This window comes from Sminthopsis crassicaudata, chromosome 5 (genome assembly GCF_048593235.1).
Source record: "Sminthopsis crassicaudata isolate SCR6 chromosome 5, ASM4859323v1, whole genome shotgun sequence".
Classification (NCBI taxonomy): domain Eukaryota; kingdom Metazoa; phylum Chordata; class Mammalia; order Dasyuromorphia; family Dasyuridae; genus Sminthopsis; species Sminthopsis crassicaudata.
Genome location: NC_133621.1, coordinates 154,706,534 through 154,722,535, shown reverse-complemented (window position 1 = coordinate 154,722,535; position 16,002 = coordinate 154,706,534). Strand labels below are relative to the sequence as shown.

At 31.4% G+C, this 16,002-nt stretch overlaps 1 protein-coding gene across 1 annotated transcript in view; it reads left to right on the top strand.

Moving 5' to 3' along the window:
• The window catches only part of SEMA3E (semaphorin 3E), a 352,963-nt gene extending 338,495 nt beyond the window's left edge, over window positions 1-14,468 (top strand). Inside the window, exon 18 of the mRNA XM_074268509.1 lies at window positions 13,907-14,468. Coding sequence (XP_074124610.1) covers window positions 13,907-14,359 — 453 coding nt within the window. The 3' untranslated portion in view covers window positions 14,360-14,468. The remainder of the gene's footprint in view (window positions 1-13,906) is intronic.
• The last annotated feature ends 1,534 nt before the right edge of the window (window positions 14,469-16,002 follow it).

The window sequence follows — 16,002 nt, the reverse complement described above, 5'->3', positions numbered from 1 at the left end:
TATACCAGAAATGCAATTTTTATCAAAACCATTTGGAAGTGGTTTAAAAAGTTGAACATTTGGTAAACAATACCCATAAATAATCAAACCTAGTAGAATTGTAGAATTTGTAGAATAAATCAAACAATCTAACTCTTAACATAACTTCGTATTTTATATGATCTGCTAAAAATAAGATGAAATAAAAACCTAGAAGGCAGTCTGGTATAAATTAGGCTTAAACTAAGAATTTAGGTATAAACCAACATACCATAATAACTCTAAGTGATACATGATCTGAATATTTTGTTATTAATTGACAAATTTTACTGCTTCATATGGGAGAATGAATCCTAATCTATCAAAAAAGATGATTATAAAAGCTAAAATAGAAATTTTGATTACATAAAATTGTGAATTTTTTGTATAATAAAAATATTGTTGAAATTAGAAGGGAAACAAGTAAGTAGGAAGCAAATTTCTTTTCTTCCTTTCTTAAAACTTTGACTTCACATCTACCTCCTTTATCACAAATGATCTAACCTCCTCTTGTACTGAAATCTGGTTCAATATTAATTCTCTCACTTAGTTGTTGTACAGTTGTGTCCAACTCTTCCTCCCTGAATTGAGTCTTTCTTGGTAAAGATACTGGAGTAGTTTGTCATTTCCTTCTCCAGTTCATTTTATAGATGAGGAAACTGAGATAAACAGATTTAAGTGACTTGTCCAAGAGTCACAAAACTCATAAATGTCTGAGGTTAAATTTGAACTCAGTAAAATGAATGTCCCTGGCCCTAAGCTCCAAATTCTATCCTAGAAGCAGCTTGCCTCTAATTCTTTGTAACTTCTGTAGTTTCATTTATCTTTTCTCATGTTTTAGAGGAAAAAGCAAGCCTTACTCCCAATCTCCTTCTAGGCCATTTTCTATTAGTTCTATCTCCCAAGTCTTCAGTCTCTTTCACTTAGCCTATAAACATGTCCAGTTTTCTGATTTAATTGAAATATTTTTTCTCCTTTAATCCTGTAACTCATTTTAGCTATTCTACCTCTTATCTCTTGCACTAACAAATTTTTTTTAAATAGTCCACACTCAGTGTCTGAACATTCTTTTCACTTGGGGTTTGCATATTATATGGTTTTGCAACTTTTTAGTACAGTTCTACTTCATTATATACTTCAGTGGATTTCTTTTTTCATCAGTGTGGATCCTTCCTCTAACAGCATAGTTGATGACTCATTTATAAGCCTACTCTTCCTTTGCAGTTCTTCTCTAGTCATTCCATAAATCCTCCACAAAATTGGGTACTACCCAATATGCTGGAGCTCTTTCTTTGATTCTTTAAAAAAAAAAAAAAAAAGAATCCTAATGCAGAATTTAAGCTATTCATATCTTATTCTTCCCTTTCATGAAATGGCCTCCTTTTCTGGTCATATTTGCCCAAAATTATGTCCTTTATACCACTTTTTATCTTTTAATGTTTATTTTCAAATGTGCCATTTTTCACTTCTTTCTAGTAAATTTATTTATTTTTAATATGCATTACTTTATGAGTCATGCTGGGAGAAAAAAAAATAGAGCAAAAGAGAAAAATCATGGAACAGATAAAAAAAAAAGAGAGAAGTGAACGTAGCATGTGTTGATTTACATTCATTCTCCTTAGTTCTTTTTCTAAATTAAATTGGCATTTCCTGTCCAAAGTCTATTGGGATTGCTGGTTCACTGAACTAAGTCTTTCTTTTGTAGTTGATTATTATATATTTTTGGTGTTATTGTGTACAATATATTCCTGTTTTTTCTTGTTTCATTTAGCATCAATTCATGTAATTTTTACAGGCCTTTCTAAAATCAGCTTGCTCATCATTTTTATAGAACAATAATATTCCATTACCTTCATATGCCACAACTTATTCAGCGCCCCCCCCCCCACCAATTGATGGACATCTACTCTTTTTCCAATTTTTTGCTACCTTAAAAAGAGCTGCTACAGACATTTTTGCACATGTGGGTCCTTTCCCTTCTTTAAGATTTCCTTGGGATACAGACTCAGATATGACACTTCTGGGTCAAATGGTATGCACAGTTTGATAGCTCTTTGGACATAGTTCCAAATTGCTCCCCAGAATAGTTGGATCACAACTCCATCAACAATGCATTAGTGTCCCAGTTTCCTTCATCCCCTCCAACATTTATCATTATCTTTTCTTGTCATCTTAGACAATCTAAGAGGTGTGAAGTATATATCACTTTTTTGAATGTTATCATTGACATGTTTTAACTTTTTTAAACTATTTGTTATCATTGTTTATAATACAGTAGTATAAGTTATAGTTATCTATGATGGTGCTTTATAAATACCATAGACTCTGTTCAATGAGGTCAGGGACTGAGACTTATCTAAATTTTGTATTAATTATAGAGGCTACTGTTCTCTACACACAGATGGTGTTTAATAAATATTTGGTGAATAAATAAGGGTTCATTTCCTCATATTTTAAAGCTCAAATGTGTATACATCTGATCATATAACTCACTATAAAAACTTCTTGTGACTACCCCATTCATTGCTAAATATAATTCTAACCTGCTTTCTTTTGTTCAAGGGCAATAAATTTAGTTCAGATACACCTTTACTGAATTATCATAGTTTATTTCTTTCCCTATACTATCTGTTCAAAAGCAAAGCAAAGCAAAACTCACTGCCTCTTTTTCATGTTCCTTATTTTCTAATCATTATTGTTTGAATATCCCTTTCTCCCTTTCATTTCTAGTTCTCCTGGTTAAACTATATTCGTTTTTAGGATTTTCTGTTCAAGTAGTAATATCTCCATGAAGTTTTCACTGAAATACTACTGCTAAAAATGACTCTTTTCATAACACTCAAAGACATTTTTTTTTTACTTTTTGTGCTCTAATTACATTTCTTTTTATTATATACTTATATATGCTTGTATTATCTCGCCTACTATATTTTATGCTTCTTAAGTGTAGAGAATTGCTTAAGTTTAGAGACTACATTTAAGTGTAGAATACTACTTATATCTCCTGGTCTACTTAAAATATTTTTCATAGAGTAGATATTTAACTTATATTCATGAATGAGTACCAGAACACAAGATTTGGAAATCCTAACTATTTAGGATAGGGGTGTGTGTGTGTGTGTGTGTGTGTGTGTGTGTGTGTGTGTGTGTGTGTGTGTTAAGAAAAAAAATCCACAAAGAATTATAGTTTAATAAGAATACAAAAATGATCTGGATAGGGGAGACTTAATTGACTTATACATAACAGGCATGTCCCATTATAGCACTGAATTTTTTCTCACTTTTATTTCATCAGAAATGAATAAGAACTCCTTTTTATCTGATCATCATAAACTTAGCAATGGAAAGCATGAAATGCCTGATATTCTGAGGTGAATATCTCCAATACAGAAATCATTGTGTTATTAATGACTTTCTTTCCTTTATCTGGCCTGTTTCAGATTAGAATCTCATTCTAATCTTGTATTGGGTAGAAAATTTTTACCTTGTCATTCTGACATACTGCATCTATCAACTTTCGGCAGCAGCTTTTATTTTCATTTTTTGCTGTAATTTGATTCTCCTTTCATATTGCTACATTAGAACTTCTATCCTGCCTTCTATTTTTATCTTTTCTTCTTTGTGTAAGGGCCTTTTAATTGATACCTTGGAATAGAGCCTGAATTAGGAACTAAATCTGTGATTTAATTAATGTAGATAACTCCTAGAAGAGGAAACTCTCCTTAACAATGCAGATCATTATCATTTTTGTAATTTATCTTTTTGAAAGGTATCTATAATTCAATAAATAAAATTTATTAGAATACAGAGACAAAAGACTGCCCTTGCCTTCAAGGAGATTACAGTATAATTAATGACAAAAACAACAATAATGAGAAGGAAAAGAAGAAAGATAAGGGGAAGGTAGAGAAAAAGGAGAAGGGGAAAGAGAGAAAAGGGAAAGAGAATGAAAAGGAGGATGATAGAGGAGGAAGAAGAAGAAGAAGAGGGGGAAGAGAAGAAGAGGAGGAAGAAGAAAATGAAGATCATGGCTACAATAGCAAAAATAGTTTAAGTGAGTTATTGAATGTAAAACAGCCAGTTTGGATCAGAGGCAGAATTGAAGTAGAGGTATTATTATCTCTGAGATCATCTCTCTTTCCATTACAATGCACCATCTCTATAGAATCATTATTTTAATAAACATAAGTGATTCTGTATATGTCCTATCATTGCTTTTATTGCTAGAGAGTGGGAGTCAGACTATCAGTACTATTCGTCTATCCAAAGATATTTAACTTCTTATCCTTTCTATGTGTACTTTGCAGGTAAAGTATAATACATTAGAAATCAGAATAGGAAAAAAAAATTCTTATAGAAGAGACTTCATGATGAGTTGGGCTAACAATAATTGTAATAGAGTGCTATTGTGTGGGTACCACTATTTGTTTGATTAAGTAGTAGTGGTTGTTCCAGGATGAAATCATGTTTATGCAAGGAGAATTTATTCATGTTACTAAGCAATTTAAAGTTAGCTTTGTTGTTTATTGAGCCATAATGAGCTATTTATATATCCATATGATAATGTAACCATATAAATCTATTTTTCCACTAGCAAAGCTTGAGGGAATTTGTAAAATGCTTTGCAAAAATTTCATTGATAACACATTGATAAAATTCCTATATTTTACCACTTACCATGTTTATTTTACCATTTACCATGTGTATTTTTTAAAAAAGAAACAAACTTTTTATTGAATTTTATTGAATTACCTTTCAAGGTGAAGTTCTTCTAAATCTTACTGATTACTATCTGCTCACAGATATAACTTTTTTTTAAATTGGTTAACATTATCTAAACACTTCTTGGGCTGTTTCTTCCTTTGCTACACATGAATAATAACCTTGTTATATTGCTCTTAAATGCCCAAACACTAAATTTTGTAAAACTGGAAAAATTTGAAAAAAATATGCATTTTATTTTCTTCAGGTTTAAATATCCATTATTATTTTAAACAATGTGTTTTCCATTTAATATGTCAAATAAAAATAAAAGATAAAATCAAAATATATTTAGTAAGACAGCCTTTCAAAATAATGGATAATAATTCACATGTTGAAAAGAAGGATATCTTAATTTTAAAATGAATTTTTATAGTCATACTATATTTGTAGCAATAGTATAGATAGTATGGAGACTTTTACAGAAAGACATCTGTGAATCAATTTTGATACTCCTGTCCTAGGAATGATGAGTACTATAAATTTCCATATTTTAAAGGGTCAAGTCAAAATCGTATTAAATGAGTTCCATTATGGTGGAAATCTCCATATAATACAAACATTTCTAAGCTCCAACTGCTAAAAATATTTAAATATAATAAAGATAGCAGAATCAAAGGATTTTCTGTGCCATTTTGAAGTTCATTATATTGAAATGTGTCTCCTTTATTACATGACAATAGGGAGCTAATGAAGTATTAGGAGTAGGAGAGTTGTATAAGATGTTTAAAAAAATGAATCATGAAGCATTGTATAATAGAATGATGAAACTAGAGAACCAGGGCCAGAGTACAAATCCCAACTCTGCTTTGTTATAGTAAAATGGTAAACTATGGTAAAGTCATTTCAATCTTTGGACCTGTTTTCTCCTTTGTAAAATCAAAGAGTTGAACTTTATGTCCTCTGAAATTGCTTGCAACTCTAGCTCTGTGATCCTAAAATATTTGATTAATATAATGCATGATAGAATGTGAATAAGAACTTGTAAGAGGGATGCAGTGGACCCTTGGCTTTTCTCGTGGTAGCTTGAGGTATATTGGAGTTCAGATGTAACTATTGCACAAATCCAGTGAAGATGTTAATATAATTGTTGCAGGGAAGTAGAGAAGATGAAACTGCTGCAAAAAAGAGATGAGGCAGAGAATTAAAAGTAATTACAGACAGGTTAACTGATGGATGTCAGTTTACTTCTCATAAGAAAAGTTGAGATATGAATAGCCTGCTTTCATGTAACTTAGTGTTAGTTGCATAGGGTTCAGTATCATAGTCTTAAGTTAATATGGTGATGAGATAAGAAGTGATATCTTGGAAGTTAAACTCCATGTATCAGTTTTTTTTGTCATTCTTGTTGATATTTTCCTTAATGCTTTTTTTTCTGTCTACTTATTAGTGTCATGCACTATACCTTAATCTGTACACATGGGGCGATTTCATTGGTAATTCCTGACATACTTCATACTGTATTAAGATAGTTCTTCTTATTTAAAAAAATTATAATGGAAATTAAATATTATAAAACACATAAAAGTTATATGTATCTATATTAATTCAGAGAAGGGATACTCTGTCTTTAGTCTTAGCTTCTCATTTTCTATGACTCACTGTTTAAAGACTTCACTGATACCAAGCTCCACAGGGTGCTTAAAGGATCAGATGACAGCCATGGCTTTCCAAATCCTTGGATTCATGGATTGAAATCAGAAGCTTTTGTTTTTGTATTCCTTTTTCTTTGTTGTGTTTTCATAACATTAAGTAAAACATGTGAATGCTTAGAATCATTTGAAACAGCTGCTTCACAGTTTTGAACTTTTAAACTTCTTTCAAGCTTTTTCCAGAATAAAAACACCCATTTTTTACTTAACTAGAAATGACTGTTTACAACTCTACTTATGGATGCTCTGAGTTTGCATGTGTAGCTTTGATCACTATCACTGCATGTTCTCATGCTCCCAATTGCCCTTTTTACTAAGTAATAGTATTTACTAATAATCATTTAGCTTCCTTTCCAGCTTAAAAGTTCATTCCCATTTTACAGATGTTAAAAAAAAAAAAGGAACAGAATATTGTAAGGTCACAAGAATAAAAATGGGAATAAAAAATAGAAATACAACTCAATTATTTTCATCTTTGTCTAGACTCCATATGATAATAAAGTATGTCACCTTGTTTATCAAGTTCATTTCACAAAGCATTTATTAAATGTCAATTCATTTCAGTTCAATAAACATATCTTAAGCATGTACAATGTGCCACATACAACTAAAAGATAAGAAAAAGACAGTTCCTGCCTTCAAGGTGTGTACAGTCTAATGGAGGAAGATATCACAAAAAAGGAGGTTAGAAAGTAGGGATAGAGAAAAAATAGAGATAATGGTGAATGGGACATCTCATTCCATAGAGTTAAAATTGAGCAGAACTTCACTGAAAAATCCAGTGAGCTGAAAGTCCAATTCCTGGCTTCTATAAAGGAAAGCTTGTAGGAAGTAACTACTCCCCCGTTCCAACCCTTCAAAAGGAAGGAAGATGCTGAGGGAGCTGGGGAAATGTTGAGTATAATAGTCTTAATAATATGCTGATGAGATTAGAAGTGATATCTTAGAAGTTTATCTCCATGGGTCATTTTTTTCTCATTGTCCTTGCAACTTTCCTTAATCCTTTTTTTCCCCCTGGATATTTTAGTGCCATGAACTATAAAATTGTAGGTGTCTCACAAGTTATATCTTTTTTTTTTCTTTTTTATCTTTCATTTGATTTTGGCCTCTGGGAGTTTGTCATGTCAATGCTGATCTCCAGATCTATATATCCAGTCCTAGTTTCTCCCCTGGGTCCAATCTTCATTTTCTTCTAAGATGCTTATGTTTCATAAACATCTCAAACACAATATACACTAATAAGAACTTCTTTTCCCCTAAATATGCTTCTATTCTAAAATTGCCTATGATTTCTAAAGGTATTTCACTCATTCATATTCATAATCTTAATGCCATTTTCAATTCCCTCACTCTTTCTCATTTAATATAGCCAAACAGTTGTCTTTTTTTTTTTTTTTTCTGTTTCTACTGCGACATGTGTGGAAGGAAGTTTCTTCTTCCTTATTGTGTTTCTGTGTGTACAGACATATCTAACTAGAAGTAGATCCAAGATGATAATATAATTATTGCAGTGAAGTAGAGAAGATGAAACTGATGCAAAAAATGAATGAGTCAGAGAATTAAAAGTAATCACAAAAGATAGTCAATGAGTATACATGCAGATCTATGCATATACATAGATTTAGATATATCTGTGTAGATTTATACAGATCTTTAAACAATGGATGATATAGATGTTTTCCCTTCTAATTCTCATATCTCCCTTCCTAGTTTAGTCCCTCATGTCCTTTGATCTTATTATTGTAATAATCTTCAAATTGGTCTTTCTGCTTTAATTCTTTCCCCATTCTAATCCATCTTCCACATGTACTAATGTGATTTTTAAAAAAAGCTATTCTGATCACATGACTACTCCAACTCTCCCACCTTAATAACTTATATCATGCCCATTTACTTCTGGGATAAAACTTTGCTTTTAGGATTCTTTACAACACAACCTTTCTAGTCTTCTCATGCATTACTCCTTTCCACACTCAAATAAGGACTATTTGTTCATCATACATGATACTATATTGAATATCTCGATGCTTATTCTTTGACTGCCCCCACCTCCCACTCGCATGACTACAGAGTATTCTCCTTCCTCATCTAGGACTTCCTTCAGTTCAAATGGAAATCTTTTGTAGAATATTTTTTATGGTTCTGTGCTTCCCACATTCTAACCTCTGCCTCAATACTGATGTACTCTCTAAGTTTTCTATCTACTTTGTTTATAACTTGTTTGTAGACATTTATGTTCATATTGTTTCCTGTATTAGAATGTAAACTTCTTGAGGCCAGGAACTGTTTGTTTGTTGTTTTGTTTTGTTTTGTTATGTTTTTTGTTTTTTTGTTTTTTTAGCTTTTTATTTTCTCTTTTAACTTTAATCTTTGACATAGTGCTTGACACATATTAAATATTTGAAAAAAATTGTTGTTTGATTTTCAATAAATACATATGGGATTAATATATTTGTACACTGCTACATCATGTTTAAATATAAATTAGTGTTGTTTTTTTTTCTTCCCACGTAATTTCATTGATTTTCCATGTCATGGTTAAGGGCTTTGTCTGCCTCTTTCCAATGGAAAAAAAAAAATGCTGGGCCAGTTGTTTGTAGCATATGGAAATCACTCTGTCCTCCTAAGGAGCAAGGCAACCAGATGTGCAGAATTCTTTGTTCAATTGTTCAAGTTTGTTTCTTTGACAATGTAAGCATACTGAATTGAGGTTTGTTTGTTTTTTTTACATCCAACAGTATTAAAGACAATTTCCGGTAAAAACAAACCAACAAAATAATACTTATGAAGAATGAATATAGGAACAATTGGTAGAAATAATGTAAAAATCAACTTTTATGTATTATATTCCTTCCCAAAGAAATCTGGCATGCAGATTTTGAAAAACCATTCTAATACAATGTGAAAACAATTGTGTAATCATGAATTGCTGGAGTTACCCATGTTAACTGAAGTATAAAGACTAAATCATGGGTGGACTTGAAATACCAATTTCCTTGTCATTTTCTTATAGGCATTTATAGTTCATAAGAGATACATTTAATTTTCAAAGTAATTTAATATATAGTACCTTATGCTACTCCAGACTGAGATAAAACAGAGTTTTATTCCCAAAACAACCAATAGAGAGACAAAGGATTGAGAAAGCCATGATCTCTCTCTCTATCCAGATGTTACAGAAAAATTTATGCTGTTGTTTTCATACTCAGTGTATATTATTTCTCTATCAGTTATTTATATGATGCTACTTAGCAGATGTAGAATATTAAGTTCAATAACATAAGGTCAGTGGTAAAGAAGTAAAAAAAAAATAAATCAAGGATTATGTGAGCTAGGAATATATATAATTTCTTTCAAATTTTATCTGGAACCTCTTACCCTTTGTCACCAAGCCTTTTTCCTTTCAGGAATAAGACTGTGAAGTTTGTTCATAGCCACAAAGGCACATTGCCTTGGGAAAGGAACCCCAAAGGCATAATCAGTTGATGATTAATAGTGCCCATAATTAAAATAAATCTGTACTCAACAGATATATCTATAATAATTGCCTTTTCTGCACTGGTAAATGTGATTGGAAATGGGATGGAGTACTAGAAAAAAAGCTACAATACTTACTTGAATCCAATAATCATATATGTACCCATAAATATATAATCGTAAATGTTCAGTAGATGAAGATCAAAATATGCATGGAACTATTGCTGTCATCAACAGGAATGATTTTCTTGTCATGTTGAAGTATTCTCAGTACCCTAGCTATCTTCCATTTAGAATGCTACCAGGGAAACTAGAACTCAATATTTTGTAGTCTTCATAAAAAAGACACTCTTAATTTACAAAGTTCCTTGATTTTCTTCTTATATGAATGGCTATGGGAACTCTCTTGTAACAATATATAGACAAATGGTGTTGAGATCACATTGGTCTGGGTTCAAGTTCTTTTTCTGACATTTATGTGTCAGGGATGAGACTCTTGTGCAGATGACTCAATTTATTAGTACTCTAAATAACTTTTTAAGACTACAAGCTGCAACATTTAAAAAAAAGTTTTTACAAAAGTAAAATTTATACCACCAAAATTAGAAGAAAAGCAGAAAGCTCAGAAACAATTTTTATAGCAAGTATTTGATGAAGGCTTATTTTTTCACATATATAGAGAACCGACTTAAATTTTTAAGAATATAAGTCATTCCCCAATTGATAAATGGTCAACGAATATTAACAGGCAATTGTAAAATGAAAAAGAAAATTTTGTCAGACTTATATGTGCGAAAATGTTTGCAGCAGTTCTTTTTTTGTGTAGCAAAGAATCGGAAAATAAGTAAATGCCCATCAATTGGGGAATGGCTGAACAAGTTATGGTACATGAAGGTAATGGAATATTATTGTTATATAAAAAATGATGAACAAGCTGATTTTTGAAAGGCCTGGAAAGACTTATACAAATTGATGCAGAGTGAAACAAGTAGAACCAGCAATTCATTGTACACAATAACAGCAAGAATGTGTGATGATCAACTATGAAAGGCTTAATTCTTCTCAGTGCTTCAGTGATCCAAAACATTCTCAACAGACTTTGGACAGAAAATGCCATCTGTATACATTAAAAAGAACTAAGGAGACTGACTGTAAATCAACACATGCCATGTCTTCTTTTTTTTCTGATTTTTTTCTCTGTACCATGTTTTTCCCTGTTACCTAATTTTTCTTTTCCAATATGATTCATAAATCAATGTGTATTAAAAATGAATACATTTGCTAGGAAATAATGGGGAGATGTCCATTAAATGGAAAAGAGCTAAATAAGTTGTACTATGTGAATACATAATTGTAATAAATAAACTTATAATTGTAATAAAATACTATTGTGCTGTAAGAAATGAGAATGATTTCAGAAAAAAAAAAAACTAGAGGGATTACACAAACTATGAAAAGTGAAGTAAGCAAAATCAAGAGGACATTGTACAGAGTAACAAGAGTATTGTACATTGATAAGCTGTGAATCATTTAACTACTCTTAGCAATACAGTGATCCAAGACATTTCCAAAGGATTTTTACTGAAAAAATGCTATCCACATCCAAAGAAAGTACTGATGGAATTTGAGTATACATTGAAGCAGTGGTCCTCAAACTTTTTAAATAGGAGGCCAGTTCACTGTCCCTCAGACTGTTGGAGGGCGGGACTTTAGTAAAAGCAAAAACTTATACACTGTCTCCACCCCTCAGCCCATTTGCCATAACCTGGTCGGCCGCCTAAATGTCCTCAGTAGGCCACATCTGGCCCGCGGGCCATAGTTTGAGAACTCCTGCCGGATTGAAGCAAGCTGTTTTTTACTTTTTATGTGTGTGATTTTCTTTCTTCTTTTACTTGGTCTATGTCTTTTATAACAACTAATATAGAAGCATGTTTTGCAGGATTGCATATATAAAACTTAAATCATATTGTTTACTCTCCCAGGGAGGGGCACAAAGAGGAAGGCAGGGAGACAATGTGGAACTTAACTTTTTTTTGCATTGGATGTTAAAATTGTCTTTACATGTAACTGGGAAAATTATATACATACATACATACATACATATATATATATATATATACACACATACATATATATATATATACACACACACACACACACACACACACACATACATACATATATATATATATATATATATATATATATATATATATATATATATATATATGTATTTTTAAATAGATTGTAATTGGTGGACCAAGTATTAACTTCCATTGCTAAAAGGAAAGAATTTTCTCACCAAGAATTTCTTATACCAATGAAATTTTAGGTCTAGTCACCAGCCTTATATATCTATGAAAAAGATTTGATCTGATGTAGAATTTTTTTTATACAAAAGCCTTCCTATTTTTCTTTTATGCCTTCATAAAGGAGTCCCTTACTATTCATGTAGTTTCTTTAAATTTTTGTGAAATTGAGAAAGTAAGCATATGGGGGCATGGCTAGTGATATATTTTTGGTTGCTTTCTTGATGTAAGTCATGATAACAGCTATGATTTTTCCCCTAAACATTTGGTGCCATATCCCTTTTCAGATATCTTGAGAACTAATTCTTCAATACCTCAAAAAATTATATCACCTTAGTGACAGACTTCTTTTCCATGCATTTATCCTAGCTCAATATCTTTTTAACATCTTTGTAAAATAGTAGAAGTAACACTACAATAAACAAAGTATATTGAAAACTGATGTTAGTGCTAAAATATTGTATTGGTTACATTGTGAATGAGGGAAGAAAGACATAAAATAAGAAAAATATCAATACTAAATTTATACAAACTAAAATTTCTATATGAAATAAAGAGGAAGTTCAAATATAAAATGAAGGATAATATCTTTTAAACTATAATTTTATGTTTACTATAACATATACATATATCTATATACCCATATAAACACATATAATTATAATGTGCAACAGATTTGCTTAGGAAATAAGATCCCAGGGTTAAAATGGAAGAAAAGACCATATTAGAGTTCTTCTGTAGAAAGATAGCCTCATAGCATAAGAATGTTTACACATACCATAATGATGATTTTATAACAAATGCATGTGAAATAGGTGATAAGTGAGGCTAATTAAGGGAAATAGATAATTTGCCATTCATAATATTCACTGATGATACAAATTGCACCACTGATATCTAATAGCAAGAGTTAGTTACATGAATTGAAAATAAAATTTTATTGTTTTTCAATCCTTTTAGACTCTGCAATTTCATTTCAATGATGTTTCCTCACTACATATAGATCAGAACACCCTCTAATTTCATTATATAATTCATTATGTATTTTCATTATAATTTCATCATTTCAATCACATATGATTATTGATGACCTTATTTAAGGTCTTCTTGAAGAAATGGGAGTGATTTGTCATTTCCTTCTCCAGGCAATTTTATGGATGAGAACACTGAAGGAAACAAAGTCAATTGATTTGCCATGGGTTATACATTGAGCAAGTGGCTGAGGCCAGAGTTACATTCAGAAAGACTTATCTTTCTTCTTCCAGGTCTTCCACTCTATCCACTATACTACCTAACTACCCCTTTGTAGTTTATTAGTCTTCTGGAAATGTGGCCTTTATAAATTATCTTTGAGATCTAGAGATAGTCATTCTCTCTATCATAACTAGGCTGCTTTCAAGAATACAAATCTATATTGTCTATTATTAACCTCTCCACATAATCTTTCCAGCTTTCAGTATAGAAAGTGAAGATGTTTTGAGAAGTCATAGGAAATTAGAGGATCCAGCTATATTTTCAAGCTAATTTAATAACAGTGGTTGAAATGTATGTGTTTGCATATGCTAAGCGGTATTACATAAAGCAGTCTGAAAAGTGAATCCTTAAGATAGATAATTTATTAAGCTACAGTGGCAACTATTTTTAAGCTTGTTATCCCTGATGACACTGTTTACTTCTTCAATATTTTAGGTGAAGACAGATGACAGAGTTGTCAAAATGGACCTCGGTTTGCTCTTTCTAAGACTACACAAAATGGATGCAGGAACCTATTTTTGTCAGACAGTGGAGCACAGTTTTGTCCATACAGTCCGTAAAATCACCTTGGAAGTAGTAGAAGAGGAGCGTGTCGAAGAGATGTTTAATAAAGACTATGAAGAAGAAGTTCCCCATAAAATGCCTTGTCCTGTCCAGAGCAACATCCCACAAGGTTCAAAGCCATGGTACAAAGAGTTCTTGCAGTTGATTGGCTATAGCAACTTCCAGCGAGTGGAAGAGTATTGTGAAAAAGTATGGTGTACTGATAAGAAGAGGAAAAAGCTAAAAATGTCCCCTTCTAAATGGAAGTATTCTACCCCACAGGAAAGGAAGCATAGAGCCAAATCTGACCACTATCGCCTACCTAGGCATGCACTGGACTTCTGATGGGCTGAAACCATCAGCTGACTTTTTGAAGAATTTTTATTTGGACTTCTGAGATTTAAAAGACGACATCTGATTTCTTTGTGGCAGTGGAAATAAGTACAATAAGAAATAAGTGACTGAAAAAAAAAGTATTATGGTAAATTATACTTAACTCTTTTTGACTGGTTAGAGATTGCATAAAGCTAACTAGATGTTTCTAAATTCATTTTATTGCTTACATGGTTTTCAATTATATTTATCAAAAAGTTACCTTGTTGTAATCTTTGTAATTGTTTGGCTGAATATTCATGCCAACTACTCTTTGTTCCTTGCATATTAGTACAATATTTAAGGAAATACAAAGCAATTGAGAATTAGGAGGCAGAAGATGGGAAGGCAACATAGTTAATCCCTCTGCTTTTTCAAACTTCTACTTTACTTTTAAAACTGACATGATCAGAGTCATTCCTTTTTTCATGTGGACAGTTGGTAATTTTTGTTATGATAGGTTAAGCCATGAGTTTGCTCTGAGGACCACTGTGATTTTTGTAAATGAGCAGAGAAATGTATTTAGCCCCAGGGGAACTCCCCTTTATAAAACATTTATGGGACCAGCTTCATATTTCTATTATTATAGCTGATACTATCCCTTCCAGTTACACTCAGGTGTGAAAAGAAAGAGGCTAATAGAACTTTCCTGTTAGATGCTGAAGCAAAACAGTTTACTTGGACTTTAAGTTATGGTTGGAACAAATTTGCTTTAACAGTGGGAAGATTTCTATGGCTGATTTCTTAAGGTAAAAAACAAAAACAAAAGAGCATATGCTTATACCAGCATATGTCCATGTGTGTATATATATGCATATGTTTGTATATGTGTTTGTATGTATGTTTATGCTTCTGTGTGTATATGCATGTATATGTGTGTGTATGCGTGCATATTTTCCCTGAAGAAACCTTCTGCCTAAAGAAGTTTGGTTAGTTGATGTATATTATATTTGTCATCAAAAGTAAGTAATTCAGAAAAACTTGTAAGAGACCCCAAATCGTAGTTTAATTTATAGATAATTCAGTTGAAAGTAGTTTATTAGTCCTCTGAATAAGAAAAGACAAAGATATGCACAAATTAAAACATTAAATTTTCATTCTTTTAAAGCTTCTAATTAAAACTAAAGTCATTTTAGAAACACAAAAACTTATTTTGTGAAGAAAATCATTATAGTACTCTACCCCTGAATAAATTTACTATATAGAGGTACAGAGAAAATTACTTTTAGAACATTTTTATTTTTCTCTCATAAAATATACCAGTCTTTGATTTTTGATAATATTCAATTTATTTCAGTATTTTTTACTTCTGCATTTTGCATTTTATAATCCTGTATATTTCCTTGGAGCATCCTCTATTCTAAATTGTAATATTTTAATTTGCAGTGATTAATTTAAATATTTTAAATAAAGTAAAAAAACAAATTTGCAGTGATAAAGCAGAAAGTGGAAACATTGAAAAAAGAAACTATCTTTTTTTTTTTCTTTTTTACATTTTAGCTTCACCTAAAACCTATCTCATAGAATCACAAAGGCACAGGTGATAGAGAGCTGGGCTGAAATACAAGATCTGGGTTCACATCCTGCTGCACATTTAGCATGGCTGTGAGCTCACA